We start from the raw sequence: 18,267 nt of genomic DNA on the forward strand, positions 1-18,267 counted from the left end.
TGAAAGCGCTGGCCCTGGTTGCACCATGCATTTAGCTGTGACGCTGGGAAGTACCTTTCCCAGACCTGAAGAAGAGCTCTGTGTGGCTCAAAAGTTTGTCTTTCTCACCAACAGCTGTTGATCCAATAAAAGATATTACCTCACCCACCTTGTTTCTCTAATATAAGAAATAGGTATTATTATTACATGAGCAGTGTTTGAGCAATGCCATCTTGTTACAGCAAAGGCACGCTCCTGTGCAGTGCCACACATCATCCTGCTGAAAGGGCACGTTCCTACGTGGGGCTGCATTGGGCCCAGCTTCCCCTAGAAGGGCATTTTCTCTCCACATGCCATGATGGGGCCGTGCCTCAGTGGGTCTGCAGCATGACACATAGGCTCACACCCGCATCGTGCTATGACATTAACACCCAGGCCTCCTTGGCACAAAGGGACACTTCTGTATGATACTAGGATGTTGCCACAGAACGGTGGTGCATCCTCTCATAATGTATGGGCAAGGCCAGGCTTGTGACTAATTGTTTTTCCATTGGGAGCACATTTCAAAAGTGGGGGCCTGCTATGGAGAAAGTTGTATTGTGCATTGCATCCTGTATCATGGATCCTGTTTTGATGGGCACTATGCAAGCATTCATAATAAACATATTATCAAAATTTACCATGAGTGGAATATCACTTTTTGCACAGTTTCCTATGAAAAAAACAACTCTAATTTTGATTAAGAAGGATGATCTCGGTTGAAAATATAAAATAAAAAATGTAAACAAAGACTGCAACTACAATGGGGATGAAATGCTGTTTCTTACAAGGGGACGCTATCAACTTGAAATACTGTCCATTTAAAGAAAGTGAGCTAAAATGTATATTAGGTCTTATGCCTGGCCCTATGTGCCTCTGATTATGTGTGATTTTACAATCATTTATTTATTTAATAACCTTCTATACTGCTGCTCTGAAAGATAACAGTGAAAACTCCTGGACAGATTATACACAAAATGCTACCAAATGCACAAAACAAACTGACAATTAAAAAAAAATCTGTTCTAGTAATCTGAAAGTACAACAAAATTAGGAGGAAAACTTATCAGACAAATAATTTGTAAATTGATATGGCAGTGCTCCTTTAAGGACAAAAATGCAACCCAGCATTCTTGTTAGTCATTACATATACCCACGTTTTGGTGCTATTGATGGCTTCATTTTATGCTTCCACATATCTGAGCTGTGCATATATTGATCAAACAATGCAGCTGTTACATATTGATTAGCTCACAGGCTATGATATATTATACCTAGAGAGTCAGTTGCTGTTGTGATTGAATGGGCGGCTTTAAGGTTGATTGCAGATGTATTGTTTTACTACTCACACCAAGATATTGCTGAAAACAAGGCACAAGACAGCAAGTGGCCTGGGTGGCAACAAAAGTAATCATTCAGAATTGGAACTGTACAAAGGAGGAAAGTAGACCTGGAAACAGTCTCTATGGCAACTAAAAAACAGTTATTAGAAAGGACACTGCAGGAAAGACATTAAACTGAAAGTGAATTATTCTATTGAGGAAAGAAGGCTATAATTTTGTTTGGGCAATTTGAAATAAATCGTTTCCTGTTATCTGGCACAGTAGCTACATCCACTACTAAATCAGTTGAAATCCAGATCATAGCCTTGCTAACAACAGATATTCATATTTGTAACAATTGAAGTTGCTTGGTGCTATTGAGCTGGTTAACATTGTTCTCTTTTTTCTTTCTGATAGTAAGTATAGTGTTGTTTATACCCTCTATATGGTGATTATATTTGGTACATTGACACTATGGTAAAATCACCTTAAAAATGCTCAAGATACATAAAGAATTTACTACATTCAGCTAGTTTTATTTCTGTAACTATATGAAACTGCATTTATTTTGCACCTACCTGCATGATCTCTTTGGCTGTACACTATCCAGTCTACTCAATGGGGCTACTTCACAGATTCCAGTTTATGGACTAGATGAACCTCAGGTTTGATGCAACATGGCAATTCCTATATTCCTATATAACAAAAATAACCACAATCCTGATTCCAAACTGTTCCCTTTCCCCCTTTGCTACGGATCAGGTAAAAGCAGGAATCGAAAATAACTTTTGCTATATTCTATCTTGGACCTATGACCATCTTATGTCCAGAGTTAGAATCACAGAATATCAGAGTTAGAAGGGACTTCAGTCTAACCCCCTGCTCAAAGCAGGACCAATCCCCAGACAGATTTTTGCCCTAGATCTCCTCCTCAAGGATTGAGTTTATAATCCTGGGTTTAGGAGGCCAATGCTCAAACCACTGAGCTATCCCTCCCCAATTTAAAGAACAGAGAGCTGATGCCTAGGATTTCCAGTGATATCGACAACATTTTTATCTAGTCCTATCAGCACAGAAGAGAGGGTAGGCCTTACATACAAATGTAACACCCAGATGCGTAGAAAAGCTAGGTTAGATGAATTTTAAATTCTAATCATTTGGTCAAGCTCCAACATGTGCTGGACTTGTTCACTAAGGCACTATACATGTGTGTTCAATTCTCTAAGATGTGGCATAAACAGAATACATTATGATGTGATGTGGCATAAAAGTTTCATTGGTATTCAGTAGGGATGATCAATCACGTGTGGCCTTAACCCTTGAGATTGCAGCCATTCCAAACTCATTCCAGTCAAACATTTCCCACACCACATATACATATTTATCAAGACATGTAAAACAACGAGATAGTGAACACCAAGGAATTAATGTTGGTTGTGTGCCTGAATAGACACCCAAACACAATTGAAGGCAACCTTCACACCACTCTGGCTCTCCAGCCAGTTCTGATACCCAGTAACTTCCAAACACTTGTACTTACCCAACCATTCCTGACAGCCCCAGCTGTCCTCCCTGCCTCTTCCTCTTCTTACACCACCTGGGGCTCATAAGCTGTAGCTGCCTCAGGCCTTTGTCTTTTAACCCTTATCTCTACAAAGAGAGGCCAAACCAGGAAGTCTGGTCTCCCTCCTGAGTCTCAGTCACATTTCCCTTCAGGTGGTAGATGCAGCACTGCTCCAATCAGCACAAAGAAGACTCTAGGTCACAACCTATAGGTACCTTCTTCAGGGTGATCACTTATTACATCTGAGAGGAGGGATGGTCCGGCATTTAGGGTGCTGACACTTGGGAGACCTGTGTTAAATCCCCTGCTCTGCCACAGACTTCCTGGGTGACTTTGGGCAAGTCACACAGCCTCTCTGTGCCTCAGTTACAAATCCATATCTCACAAGGGCATTGTGAGGATAACCACATTCAAGATATTGAGATGCCCAGGTTATAGGGACTATACGAGTACTTAAGATAACCAGTACAATGGCTGTGTCTTTAGGACTCAACCTAGCCCTTAAAATTAAAGGGACACTGTCCTATAGTTTTGCCCAACATTCAGGCTTTGTCTAAAAAGAGGGAAAGAGATGGGCGTGGGGTTTTTGAAAAACTGAAGGTGAATAAAAAGGTTTATATAGAATTAAAAAAAAAAAGAAGAAGAAAACAGGTTTATTTAGATTTTAGCTTTTGTGTGCTGAAAACCAAGATTTTTTAGCAATATGGTAGTGCAGGAGACCAGACAGTGATATTGATTGGTCACTTTTCAATGTCCAAGCTGAGGGAAGTGCAAACAGTGAATGAATGGTATAAACCATGGTGAAAAGTATTGTTATGCTGGCAGTTTGGTGAAACCTCATTTAAGCTGGTGGGCGTAATACCTGTCGTTCATTCAGGATATATGTAAGAAGTAGTTTAACTCCTTTTGAAATAAAATAGATTAAACCAGAAGAGCCACTGCCTAAAACACAGGTCACACAGAAGGTGGATCAGGAGCTGAGTTACGTGGGCAGAGGGGTTTCACTTGGGACTCAGTACAAATGCAGAGAGCTAGATATTGTTTGGTGGAGCTGTGTATGCGTGTGAGGAGAAGCAGCCAGAAACAACACAGAAGCAGATAGAGGAGGTATCAAAAAGCCAAAGACAGCCAAAGAAGCACTTGTAGCATGACCCTGAGAGAAAGCTAGCAGAGAGCTTTTGGGGTAGCGTCCTGGCTCAAAAAAGGCTTGGAATATTGAGTAATGAAACTTTCTCTTGTTGGTTGATTCTTACTGCATTCAGGGAAATAGGACTTTGTGTGCATTCTTTGTAAATAAATAGGATTGCATTAAAGAAATGGCTGACTCATCATCCATTTCTCCCCCTAACAGAAACAACCTGTAAAACCCTGGAGATTGGCTAACTGGTCAGGTCAAAATTATTTAGTTCCTGTAGTGGCCACAATGTGGCGGGTGCTTCCCAGACAGACTAGAAGGCCCAGTCCCTGACCTGAAGAGCTAACAGTCTATAGATAGAGGTTGGGGGAATAGGTACAACATATAGGTAGTTAATTAATAAATTATTCTGTTATCCATCTTGCCGTGATTGGTCATCTGAGGGTACCACATCTCCAGGAGGGACTAGAATGCAGAGGGGGTAGTGGCTTTGTTCGGGAAAGGCATTCCATGCAAATGGGGGTATTTGCAGAGAAGCCAACAAATGGTCAGATGAGCCTACTAATGGAGGGGCATAGTTACATAGGGCGTTGAAAGTGGCAACAGGAACTTGACCTTCCGTGAAGGAGGGGGAACCGATGGAGGGATGAATCTAAATAAATTGATTTTTAAAACATTTCCAGTTTCAATACTCTAAATTGTTATTAGTGATACAGGTAAGGATATGTATATGTGTGTGTGAGAGAGAGAGGTCCCTTTAAAATGTTGGTAGCCAGCTAGGTGCTAGAAAGCAAGGCCTTGTTAGAATAAATAGAATGAGTCCATTCTCCTTAAGCGTTTGATGGAGGTATTTAAAATGTTTCACCAAAATGATGAGAATCCCAGCTGACCTGTAGAGCTGCCAACCCTCCAGGATTGTCCTAGAGTCTCCAAGAATTAAAGATTAAACTTTAATTTAAGATTATGTCATGTGATGAAACCTTCAGGGATATGTCCAACCAAAATTGACAACCCTAGTGACCTGCAGGTCAAAATCATTTTCAAACCCATCTGGTGAGGCCATACGAGTTTGTAAATCTTTCTTGTGTGCAAAGTGTAATTTATTGGTACATTGTTTACTAAATCTGGTTACAATGCTTTGGCCTCATCTGTTTCATTCTAGAGCTAATAGATAATTGTTAATGGATCAGGCTATCATTGGATGGAGAAATCAAATTCTTTTGCCTCTTGGACATCATTTTATCAGCCGAGTTGTCCAGATTATAAAATTCTGTTCCACTATATAAACAAAACAGGCCAGGTTCTGATCTCATTTCCACAGGTATAAATCTAGACTATCCACTTCAACGGAATTACTCCAGATTTGCACAGGTGTATCCAAAATCAAGAATCTGGCTCATTGACCAATAACCTAAGAGCAAAATCTATATTAATCTTTCTCTTCCTACACTCTTCAATCTGTTTTTCTGAAATCTAGGAAATTTACATTGGTATATAGTGTGTCCATTAAAGGTATAATGGGGGTGGAGAAACCCTACCCCGGTGGATTGCTAGCCAGTACAGGGATTGTCTCTGTGTGTTTGTACAGCATCTAGCACAAGAATGGCCTAGCCTCAGTCGGGCATCTACTCACAACTATAATACAAATCATCATAATGGACACTGCTAAACCATCCTTTCCAGAGAAGACTTTTATCCCATAGAGGGAGAGTCCGTGTTTTTTGGTGCGGAAGGGTTCAATCCCCCTGACCAACCCAAGGATGGAGATAGTTACTGTCATGACTTCTGACTCCTCTCTGGTCTCTCTCAATGCAGCCCCTCAGGTTTCAGGCCCCGTGCCCTCACCCCTCCTGGCATGGAGTCCTATGATGCTGCCACTCTTAGACCAGGCCCTGATCTACAGTACCTTGTGGACCACCCATGTTTATCTATCAGGCCTGACTGGGTACGTTATTGCTATTCTTCCCTTTGGGAGCTGTGACCAGTGAACAATACAGTGCCCAGACAGCCCTCTCAAACCCAAGTATTGTTTAATCTTAACAGTGGGAACAAAGCAGAACATAAGAGTAAAAGGATTTTAAACCAATGAAAGGTCTACACACAAGTCTGTCTTACCTAAGTGCTTCTACATTGTGAAGGGAGCCTAGGAAGGCCTGGTTTCTTCAGACACCCTGGTGGGTGTTTTTGGCTGTCAGTCTGTTCTCCCAAACAGGTCCTTGACAACTGTGTCTCCTCCCTGCTTGATGGAGTCCTTTTAAAACTAGTCAGGAATCAGGACCTTTATTCTCCTCAGTTTCCCGGGCTTGGACCGTGCTGCCCAAAACCAGTTTGGTGAGCTCCATAGGGGGTTGGAGATAGGACATGAAGGCAAATGGCTCCTGCATTAAGTGTTGGCAAATGGGTAGCTAAGCTATCTTGAGCCATTGTCTGGGTCCCTGCTTGTTTCTCCAACACCTTGCTATTAAAATAACCCAACATATTCATAGAGCAAATATCCCAATAACCACGTCAACAAGACACTATTCATAGATTATTACAGAGCACCCCACTTCTGCCACAGTTACAGAAATTCCATTAGCAGAGACAGGGCCTTCTTACCTGTATGCAAAACCCCTAGCAACACTGTTATAGGGTGACCAGATGTCCCGATTTTAAAGCGACAGTCCCGTTTTGTGGGACTTTTTCTTATATAGGCATCTATTACCCCCCTCCCGCTGTCCCGTTTTTTCACAGTTGCTATCTGGTCACCCTAACACTGTAGCTGCTGTGCAAATGAAGACATCAAATAAACATTAATCATGAATGGTTTTGTAATCTGACATATATGCTCAGGTAGATGTATTTCATTGCTCCCAATGTTTCAAGTGGCTAAAGCAGGCCCTGTTCCTGGCATGGGTGGGATGCCTGGGGGTTGGAAGGTCCAAAGAGGGGGAGCTGAAGAGCGAGTGAGCCCACCCCATGCTCACTGTGTATCAGGAACTCCTGCAGTTCCTGTCCCACCAGGTTGTGATCCCACTTAATCAGATATGGCCTGGATGCCTCCCCATCCAGGGGGGCCGGCCAAAGCTGATCGGCAATGCGACCCTGTGCACCAGCAGGGGCCAGGTAACGGTTGCAATGCCCACAGCAGGGAGCCGAGCCCAGCCAGCCCTGGGGGACAGGGGCTACTTCGACAGGACGGGGGGGTTGGGGATCAAATCAGGACAGTCCTGCGAAACCCAAGACTGTTGGGAGATCTGGTAGGTGGCAGCTGATATTGGCACATTTTACCTACATGCTCTAGCAGTTTGCAAAGAGGTGGGTCCAAACAAAAACCCTGGATCCAAATAACCCTGAGTTTTGGGAAAATCTGGAATGTGATCTGCAGCCACACCTTGTGAGTGGGACCCATCTCTAGGAAACACATTCCATTTTTTCCATCTTTAATTAGCTAATAAATTTGGACTCAGCTGTCCATTTTCCCAGTAAAATTCCATTTACATTGATCTCTAGGCAGGCTTTGAAGGAGGAAAATGTACTGATTGGAAGGGGAGGGAGTTCTAATTTCCCTGCACAGACTTTGTATTGCCTGCAGCAGGGGGATCGTGTTTTGTGGCTTTTGGGCCATCGCTTCCCCTTTTTACTCCTCTCGGTTAGCAGCTGGGATCCATAACCAGAAACGGCTGAAGGCTTCTCTATCCATTACTGCAGCTCTAAAGGGCAGCTAAACACTCAGGAGGCTCATTATCGTCCACCACTAGACAGCTTCTTTGCCCTTGCACCATCTAGAGGTCTCAGCTCTGCTTCTGGACCTAAGATGCTGGCCCCCTGTAGGCACCAGTTTGGTTTATTTATACCAGCCAATGCCTATATAGGTAGAGCCCTGCAAATCCGTGGATATCCGCTTTGTATCTACGGATGCGGATATCTGCAGATCAGATGTGGATACACATTTTGTACCTGTGCAGGGCTCTACCTACATGCGGAACAGTAGATGCTGGCAAAACACAGCCTGCAAGTCCCAGGATGGGAGATAACATTACACTGCCATCAGAAGAGCAAATGTAAATGCTCCCCCGGTGTTTTATATTTATTTCGCATGTGAAGTGGCTTCTCCATTGTAAACTGGTATTTCACATCTTTCTTTCTTTCTTAAACCAGGGCCTTTTGAGATTAACCTCCCACCCCCCAGGGAAAATTCCCTGAGCAGAGAATAACATTGGGCTGGTTTGGATCAATGGAGGATTTTGGTAGGAAAAGCCAAGGCACAGGGCTTGTCAATATCACCTCGCAGGAGGGTGGGGAAGGGGCTGAGTTTCTGCCCCCTGTCCTCACCTGGTGCTTTGTTCACTCTCTACAATGGTGAAGGTGCCTTTAAAAATCCTGCCAAACCCAAGGGCTGAGTAATGTTCGGATCCATAGCATGATCTCACGTTTTAAACAGCCCACCGCACCTCTCTCTTTGTCCAATGTTTCCTGCAGAGACGTGATGAGGATTTTAACATACTCCCTAGGCTCAGTGTGTGCGCGCTTTAAGGTCAACCAAGCATGAGACTTAAAATGGACATACATCTCTCCCTGCCAAAGGTAGAGAGGGTGGGGGCAGAGAAGCGCCAGTGGCTCTCAGTCTCCTCCCAGCCACGCCTGAGAAAGGAGAGAGCTGACCTCAGGCTGCAATGGTGTGATTTCCCTTTGCAAGCGCCACTCCTCGTTACAATATTCCATAGCTCCAGGATTTTTTCCTGACTCAACGCATTATCATCCCCAAGCCTCCCTGAAGGCAGGTATCTCGCTGCTGATTTGTCTCTTTATCCCTTGCCTCATTCTCAAGAGGGGGGGAAAAAACCCAGAAGCAATTAACTCTGCTTTTTTTATTTTGTTACCTTTCATGTAAAAGAACTTTTGTTAGGCGGTTATTCCCACGCATGTAGCGTTGCAAACTGCAGGAGCTGGCCAGTGCCCAGGAGATGTAAGGAGCTTGGAAGAATCCCACCCTGGGAGTGGTACTTGCTTTGTGTGTGTGTGTAGCCTCCCACTCCAGTTGCCTTTTATTTTTATTTTTTTTTTATGCTGTGCAGTGCTTCTGTGAAATGCTTTTTTGGTTAAAAGAAGAAGAGATGTCACATCAGGAGCTAACCCAGCGACTGGCTACAGTCATCACTCATGTGGGTAAGGTATCTTTTCTTCCCCCTACCTTTTGCATGGATTTTGGGCTCACTTCTCTTCACCTCCTCCACAGGCTGGAAGGCGAGGTGACATGCACCTTGCGGGGGATTTCGGGGCAATCAGTGAATTGCAAAAATCCTGCCATCAAAAAATCTTTTGATTAATGCATTTGTCCAGTGTGCAATTCTTTGGCCTCTTAAAAAAAAAATGCATGTGTGCATATTGTGAATTGAATGGCATTACATCTACACGGGTAGTAATGTCTGCAGATGAAATGCTATAGGGGCTGGGTTAGGGGCTCTCTATAAAATGCACCGTGCTAGTCTTCACAGTGCTATCTTGTGAAACTAAAATTGCAGCCAGTTAAAGTGTATTTCTGTATTTTTACTGTCAGTGCTGTTTGAAGGGTTCTGGAAGACCGTAGGGCAGTTGGATGAGAGCTGTCTTCGATCCCAGGTGCCTGGTAGTTTTTCTTTTGTTAATCTTTGAGGGATTAATAATCCTGTGATGCACTGAACCTTGGGCACTCTGCGTTAGGCGGCGGTGGTGGTTTGACCTGCTATCCAGGTGTTGACAATGATGAGCAAGCAAGTGCAAGAAACTGTCTATTAACTACTTCACCTGCAATGTTTCAAAACATGAATTTTATCTGATGAAAATAATCAAGTTAATGAGACAGTGGAGTATGCTTTTTGTACCCTTATCTTGAGGCATACCATTGAGTAAAAGCTGATTGTGACTGTTAAACTAGGTGAAGAGAACATTTTTTTTAATTGACTAGGCATGGAGGCATATTTTTATAGCTGTCAATTTCTGTAATGGATTATGTATTATGAATGCAAAGGACACTGAAAGCACATTTAATCTGTATAATATCTGTGCTAAAATACGGTGGTTTCAAAGCATAGCTTTTAAGTAATGTACAATAACACTTTAAATTCAGATATTTCTGTGTATTCATTGACCCTACTTGTAGAAGCTAAATGGTTGTTGGTGGGCATGTGCTGATTATTGCATTAGGCAAGTTTACATATAGAATTTATATTTTAAAATGTATAAATTGAAATTTAAGCCCCAGTCCTGTAATGTGTTCCACGTGGATGGGCCTCTGTGCCTGGCTTTATTGTGGCTTGATGGGGGTGCTAGGGTTTGGGGTTGCAGAAGAGTTTGCAGGATCAGGAATTAGACCAAGAAGACAGAGAGATGTATGTGAAAGCTACTATGTAACTGACACAAATTCAGACAATACATAATCTTACAATCAGAAAAATACAATTAAAGACTCTGGCATTAATTTTGAGGCAAATATTATTTTGTAAGGCTGGGATTTCAAAGGTGCTTATGGGATTTAAGCACTGATCAATTTCCTCCCCTCCCCCTGTCTCCTTAGGCTCACTTGAAAACCCCCATCTGCTATATTATCACTTAATTCTTCCCCCTCCCCTCACAAAAGTAGAACCTTTGATACATCTGAAGATGAATGCCAAGATTTGCTAATATGTAAATTAGAGGTATGTCAGCCTCATTTTGGGGACTTCAGAAGAGTAGGAACCTGCTTTGACCATTAATGGTAAGACTATTGGTTTGCACTTTTCATCCAAAGCCCATCTCAAACACTAATTAATCTTCACATGTCTCCTGACAGCTGGGGGTGTATTACATCTATATTACCCAGGTGCAGGGAAATTCAGTGGTTTTCCCAAGTTCATGCAGCAACTCCGTGCTAGTGGGAGAATAAAACTCCGATTTCTAAACCTTGCTCTGAGTACTAGAGCTAAATTCTCTGCTTCTGAATAGTTCAGGGCATGGAAATCTGAGCTGAATGTTTCCATAGAGAGTGCAAATTTTAGATAAAATAATGTAACCAAAATACAGTTGTACAAAAATGGAAGTGATCAAAAAACAATCCATCTTTTTAAAAAAAAAAAATTTTCATCACCCTCTGATGCACTGTTTTTTCTGAATATCGTATTCTAATGTGAGTCATGTTAGCTGAATCAGCAGCCGCTTATTAAATCAAAAAGTCCGTTTATAGGGCAGTGGTTGTGGGCAATCTCAGTGCACTGAGAACCTCTCAAAGCTCTGAGAACTTTCCATCCCATGCAAGAGCAGGACAGCTACCATTATGAATACATTTAATCGTATTTGCTACTTCTGTAGCACCTTTCATCCCAAAGAGACCCAAAGCGCACTTATTGACACTCAACTCCAGTACAATGCAGCTACTTCTGGGGTGGAAATACAGCACTCAACCAGCACAATAGTGAGACGTGGCGGAAGAGGAAACTTGGATATGAGCTAGCTCGTTCTACTTACAAAAAGTACCATGGGATCTTTAATGTCCAGGCAAAGTAGACAAGACCTCAGCTTTTACATGTCTCATATAGGAGTGTCACATGCATATGAAACTAGGAACATAGAGAACAGGACTGGAAGGGATTTCCTATGTCATCGAGTCCTGTCCCTGCTATCACAGGAAATCCCATCCTGTAATCCCCTTCATGAATTTATTAAGCTCCATCTTAAAACTAGTAGGTTTTTTGCCCCTATAACTTGTATTGGAAGGCTGTTTCAGAACCATACTCCTCGCTGATGGTTAGAAGTCGCCTCCTACACGGAAATCGGCTTATCTGCCTTGAAAGTCTCCTAGGATCTAAGTGTTGGTTCCAGGGACGCTGTGTTTCCAAACACAAGCCCTGATTCTTCCGTGAGCTCCATGCAGTTGGCCCTGTACCTGCACAGAGTCAATCCATTAAAGCCCATTGCAGGATCAGTGCCCAAATATTTAGGGCACAGTGACTAGTTTTATCTCTGCACGTACCCTTTTGGTGACCTGATTTGGTGACCCCCACAGACCAGATGCCTGATTCTGTGTTTGTTTTGTTTAGCTCCAGTGTGCTTTCTCTAATTTCAATGGCGTTCCTCTTGCTCTAAACTGGTGTTGATGAGAACAAAAAGGGGCCCAAGGTTACTAGAACTGGTGCACTCTGTATATTTTCTTCTAGCATTTCTCCTTAGGGTCCAGAGAGCACTAGAAATGTCACCAGAGCTCATTGCAGAAGTTGTTTCAAGAACAGATATAGATTTAAAAATTTCCTTGAGCGACACTTGTGACCTTGCAAGATTGCGTTCCTTGGGTAGATGGGTGAGAAGCTGTTCGTTCTGATGGAGAGAAGAACCCACGCTTGGGGTCTGGGGCTGATAGCGGCTGTGTCTTTGTGTGGGAATTCTTTCACTTTTCCAGCTTGCAAAACCCACAGGAATAAACCTCCATGCCCCCACAATCCCACCCACGCCTGGCAGTTTGTTCCCAGCTCTGCTGTAAATGGAAAAAGCTTTCTGGGCATTGGTATGCAGATGGGCACACCCACCGAGTGTCCCACTTTTGTGACAAGATGTTATTCTTTAAAATGACTTCTGTAATGAGGCGAGGCCACCAGGACAGATGTCAGCAGCTTAACCAGGAAGCAACTGAACTCGTACCCTGTGTTTCCATTTAAACCCCTCTACACCATAGGGGCTTGGTTTACAGAGCTGCTGATCATCCACTGCACCCTTTGACTTCAGGTGAGGTGGTGGGGTGCTCATCGCCGCTCAAAATGAGCTGCTTTGTTAGCGTCTCATGTAGTGGAAGCACTGATCTAAAACCTTAACATGTGTACAACCCGCTACCTAAACTATACATGAAATTAAAAAAAAAGGACCTGCATTTATATCACAGGTTTCATCCGCAGTCTCAGGGTGCTTTACAAATATTAATTGTACCCTCTCGTGGCTCAGTGAAGTAAACATTATCCATTTTACAGATGGGGGAAACTGAGGCTCAGAGTGGTGATGTAACTTATCTGAGGTTATCCTGAGAGTCAGTGGCAGAGCCAGGAACAGAACTGAGATCCCCGGACTCCCAGGCCTATGAATTCACCACAGGATGTCAATTCCTGTCACCTGGGTTCCATCCCCGCCAAAGGGCAGTTGGGAGAAATTTGGCTGTAGCATAAGGCCATGCAATGCTACAGTGTAGGACAGGAAGTGAAGGAGGATACTGCCTCCATTTGAATGTGCAGGAGGAAATTAGGTCAGCGGAATGTAATAATCCAAGATGGAATTTGTCTGAGATTGATGATTTCATTTTGCACATACTGGTGTCACTATCTGTCTTGTGGTAATTTCACAGCACTTATCTTGATATATATATCACAGCTCTGCATAGAGCATAGTAACATTGCTAATCTGTGTCCGGTGTACAGCACTCTTAATGTTAACTTCTTAAGCAATCTTCCTTAAACATACTGTATCAGATTGAGTGAGCCCTTTGTTACTCCTGGGCAAATGCATCCCCACTGAAGTCAAGTCAAAGAAAACCACAATGTCCATGGATCGTTCTCCCCTTAGTCTCGGAGACTACCTCAGAGCATTCATCCAATTCAGGATCTCATTTCGAGTATGTTTATTTGGATCTGTTCTAGACCCGGTGAGCAAATAGTAATGACCGACCCTTTTGCATCAGCCAGAAAGCATCCGTTTTCGTCACCTTGCTCTCTGATGCAGACAGAGGGCGTGTCCTTTGTTCCATTGCCCATGAAGAGGGATAATAGAAATCTGCAAAGAAATGTTTGCTAAATCTTCAGGGGTTTTCCTGCAAAATCTGCAAAAAATGTGGTGGGGATTTTTATTCCCAGATCAGTCACTCTTTGTTTTCTCCTATTGTGCTTCATTGGCCTGTTTAATTGCAAAATCAGATTAACTCATTATAAGACAGAAGGGGAGCTATTAAAAAGATATTCACTGGCTTTTTAAAAACTGAACAGTAAGCAAAGCTTGTAAACATAACCAGTGTAGCTAATAAACTCTGCAGATGCTTGTTTTGTATTTCCCAAAATGGACAAATTCATGGGACTTTAAATAACACCTTGTACTTCAAACAAACAAATGCACTTTATACATTTTGTTGAGTCACTCTCGGAAATAAAGAACATGGGGAACTGTCGAAAACTATGGATCTGGAATAGTGTTCTGGGTTCTTCTCCATACCTACCCAAGATACTTGTATGTAGGGCCCTACCAAATTCATAGCCATGAAAAATGCGTCACGAACTGTGAAACCTTGTCTCCTCTTGTGAAATTTTGATTTTTGTGTGTGTGTGTGCTTTTACCCTATACTATACAGATTTAATGGGGGAGACCAGCGTTTCTAAAATTGGGGGTCTTGACCCCAAAAGGGAGTTGCAAGGGGGTCACAAAATTATTTTAGGGGGTCGTGTTATTGTCTCCCTTACTTCTGTGATGCCTTCAGAGCTGGGAGGCCAGAGAGTAGCGGCCGTTGGCCAGGTACACAGCTCTGAAGGCAGCACCCCGCCAGCAGCAGCGCAGAAGTAAGGGTGGCAATACCATACCGTGCCACCCTTACTTCTGCACTGCTGCCTTCAGAGCTGGGTGGCCGGAGAGCAGCGGCCATTGGCCAGGTATCCAGCTCTGAAGGCAGCACCCCGCCAGCAGCAGCGCAGAAGTAAGGGTGGCAATACCATACCGTTCCACCCCTACTTCTGCGCTGCTGCCTTCAGAGCTGGGTGGCCGGAGAGTGGCGGCTGCTGACTGAGGGCCCAGCTCTGCAGGCAGCAGCACAAAAGTAAGGGTAGCAGTACCGCAAACCCTTCACCCCTAAAATAACCTTGTAATTTCCCCATCACCACCACCCACACACACACAACTTCTTTGTGGGTCAGGACCCCTACAATTACAACACTGTGAAATTTCAGGTTTAAATATCTGAAATTTATGATTTTAAAAATCCTATGATGGTGATATTGACCACAATGGACCATGAATTTGGTAGGGCCCTAGTTACATGGTCATTTTGACTCGGAATGTAGGGGGGGAATAAAGAGGCTAACCGGCTTCCAGAACCAGTGGGAATGGTAACTCTGCAGCATGTTGTCTCCATCTCCTACCACACGAACAAGGAGGCATTCAATGACATTAAAAGGTGGCAGATTCAAACCCAACAAAAGTAAATGCTTTTTCATGCAGCGTGAGATAGACTGCAGAACTCAGGGCCCTAGGAAACCATTGAGGCCAAGAACTTCACAACCACCACTCTGGATATTCTTGTTATGAATTGTGTTACTGTAACTCTTAAGAATCCCAAACATGGTGTAGCCTGTAAAGATGGTGCTTGTTTATGTTCTATAAAAAGAACAGGAGTACGTGTGGCACCTTAGAGACTAACAAATTTATTAGAGCATAAGCTTTCGAGGACTTCAGCCCACTTCTTGCAGATACAGATTAACACGGCTGCTACTCTGAAACCTATGTTCTATAAGTAGCCCCAAAAATCTATTGGCTAAAAATAGGCTTGACACTAGTCAAGCAAGGCATGGTAAAATATGGGGCATTATAAAAAGGGTTGAACGCTGATTTTTAGATTAGACGTGCCTATCTGCCATCAAGGAACCATTAGAGAGGGTTTTACCCACGCCCCTCATATAGGGACTGATCATCCCTAAATGCCTCATTCCTTATTTTAACCATATAATTGGGACCACATACAGCAAAGGTGACAATGGACCAGGACAGCATTGTGCTAGGTGCTGTACAAACACCGAACAGATGGGGGCAGATTATACTCTACTTTTCTCTAAAGCATCTGGCGTGGCCCCTGGCAGAGACCGGATACTGAACTGGATGGACCTTGGGTCTGATCCAGTCTGGCAAGGCCCATCTTCCTATTTCTATAGGCCTCACATTGTATTCGCAATAGCACACGCTCTGTCTCTCCCCCCTTTTCCGGCCAATAGCAGAAATAGTTGATTCGTTTCTGGGTGTTTTTGTTTCTGTGGCTGAGTGGGTGTTTGTTGGTGTGTGAAGCAATTACTGAGGGAAAGCTAAATGGCAGAGCTGAGTCTTGCAATTAGTCCTGGTGATGCTCATAGTCTTTTCTCTCCTGTGTCAATGAGCTGAATACACTGGTCCCTGTGTAAGTTCTGCCTCCCAGACTTAGACACCTTCCTCTAGTCAATCATGGTTTCATTTTCCCGGCGGCATGTAGGCTGTCAGGGAGGTTGTGGGCACATAAGGAGAGGTGATCGCTCAGGTAGTCGGGGCCAATCCAATAGAAATATCTGAATGAATGAAAGGAAGGATCACGAATTACACTCTGTGCTCAGTGGGGAGCTGGCACAGACACCAGAGCACTAGGGCCATGTGCCCTCACTGGCCTGTATTTTGCAGCCAGTTGAAGCTTTTTCAGGGCATGTGGCTTCATCCCCTGGTATAACAAGTTGCAGTACTTGAACCTGGAGGTCACAAATGTGTAAATCACTGTGGCCAGGTCTGTGTCCGGTAGGATGGGGCACAGTCTTCTGGCCAGTCATAGGTGGAAGGGGTTGTTATTTGGGCACCAATAGCTCTGAAGAGTCCAAATGGATCTCGAGGCTGTGATCGACAGTCTGACAACAGCCAGTGGGAGATAAATTCTTCAAATCCCTTCCCCTTTCCTGCCCTCATGACCCCAAACTCCTGGGCTCAGCCTCGCCAGGTGCCAAGAGAGCTTGGAGGTGGAGTTGTGGGCATTTGATGTAAAGAAGACCCAGAGAGAGATGCTTTCTGCACACTGCTGGTGCTGCAGCCCAGGGAGTCTCGACAGCTCTCCCTATGGCTTCTTATAGGTGGTGAATAATACTGGGTATGTCTACACTAGAGCTGGAAGGAGTAAATCGCAGCACAAGGACACATACCCACACTAAATTAAATTAAATGAATGGAGATATCCCATCTCCTAGAACTGGAAGGGACCTTGAAAGGTCATCGAGTCTAGCCCCCTGCCTTCACTAGCAGGACCAAGTACTGATTTTGCCCCAGATCCCCAAGTGGCCCCCTCAAGGATTGAACTCACAACCCTGGGTTTAGCAGGCCAATGCTCAAACCACTGAACTATCCCTCCCCCCCAAGAGAGATGCATTTTAATATGGTTACATGTCTATATATACACACACACACACACCACACCACACCACACCACACCACCCCCCCCCCCCCCTAGGATCAAAGAATGTAGACCATAGTTAGAGGATGGGGACTCTATCCTGGGAAGGGAAGCAGTGAGGAGTGGGACATGCAGGTGAGGGCTTTGGAGCTGTAGGGGGCAGTACCTCATATGCCCTCTGAATTCAGTCCAAGTGGGAGGACCTACTTCCCTCCTCCCTGGTAGCCCACTGGTATGAACTCCATGCAGTTGGGGCCCTACAGGGCTCGGGGTAGGGGAGGGGGTGAGGGTATAGAGCTGGAAGGTGGCATGGCTCTCTGGCAATGCAGCAGATATACCACGAGAGAAGTCTATGGCAGTGAAAGCCTTTCCTAGCAGCCTTCACTTCTCCATGCCTTCTGAACCCCTCGGAGCTGGAACTAGCATGCCTGGGGTGCAGGCCCAGGGGATTGGATGCACCACAAACGCATGCTGTCTATCATTGACAGAAGTGACTTCTCTTCTGCTAGGCTTTGGGGCCCCTCTCCCCTGCAGGACATGACTCAAAACACAAGGAGACGGGTATAAACAAGCACTCTTCCCACATCTCCCATTGGGATTTCTTTACAGCCATGTAACCTGGTAATCTTAATAGGCATATTTCAGCCCAATAACTAGAGCTATTTTAAAAGGTACTAACTCTTTATAAAGCAACAGAGGAGCAGAACTGGACTCTGGGAATCGGATTTACGGCCTAGCATAAACCAATGGGACTAATTGAAACATTACTAATTGAAACAGCTTTGTATGAAAGAGTGATGTATAGATTATACAGTAACCTAGAATAATTTGACTGCATATAGTTAAGCACTGGAATAAATTGCTTAGAGAGGTTGTGGAATCTCCATCATTGGACATTTTTTAAGAACAGGTTAGACAAACACCTGTCAACGGTTCTCAAATTTTAGTAACCCAAGGATCCCCATTTTTATTTAAACATTTTTGGGGACCCTGAATCCGCTCAGCCCTTGCCCTGCCCCCTTCCCCGAGCCCACGCCCCTGCCATGCTCTTCTGAGGTCCCACCAGCTGCTCACTCCATCCCCTCTCCCTCAGTCGCTCGCT

At 44.1% G+C, this 18,267-nt stretch overlaps 1 protein-coding gene across 6 annotated transcripts in view; it reads left to right on the plus strand.

Moving 5' to 3' along the window:
- The first annotated feature begins 8,663 nt into the window (after positions 1–8,663).
- MCF2L2 (MCF.2 cell line derived transforming sequence-like 2) overlaps positions 8,664–18,267 on the plus strand; it is a 312,498-nt gene continuing 302,894 nt past the window's right edge. For 2 of the 6 annotated variants that reach the window (XM_008170689.4, XM_008170685.4), the window contains exon 1: positions 8,957–9,187. In XM_008170689.4, coding sequence (XP_008168911.2) covers positions 9,109–9,187 — 79 coding nt within the window. In that variant the 5' untranslated portion in view covers positions 8,957–9,108. Of the gene's footprint in view, positions 8,803–8,882; positions 9,188–18,267 lie in introns of those variants that run through there. The other 4 variants (XM_065557695.1, XM_065557694.1, XM_024107391.3 and 1 more) reach the window with 4 other exon arrangements.

The sequence above is a fragment of the Chrysemys picta genome, chromosome 9 (genome assembly GCF_011386835.1).
Source record: "Chrysemys picta bellii isolate R12L10 chromosome 9, ASM1138683v2, whole genome shotgun sequence".
In the NCBI taxonomy this organism is placed as follows: domain Eukaryota; kingdom Metazoa; phylum Chordata; order Testudines; family Emydidae; genus Chrysemys; species Chrysemys picta.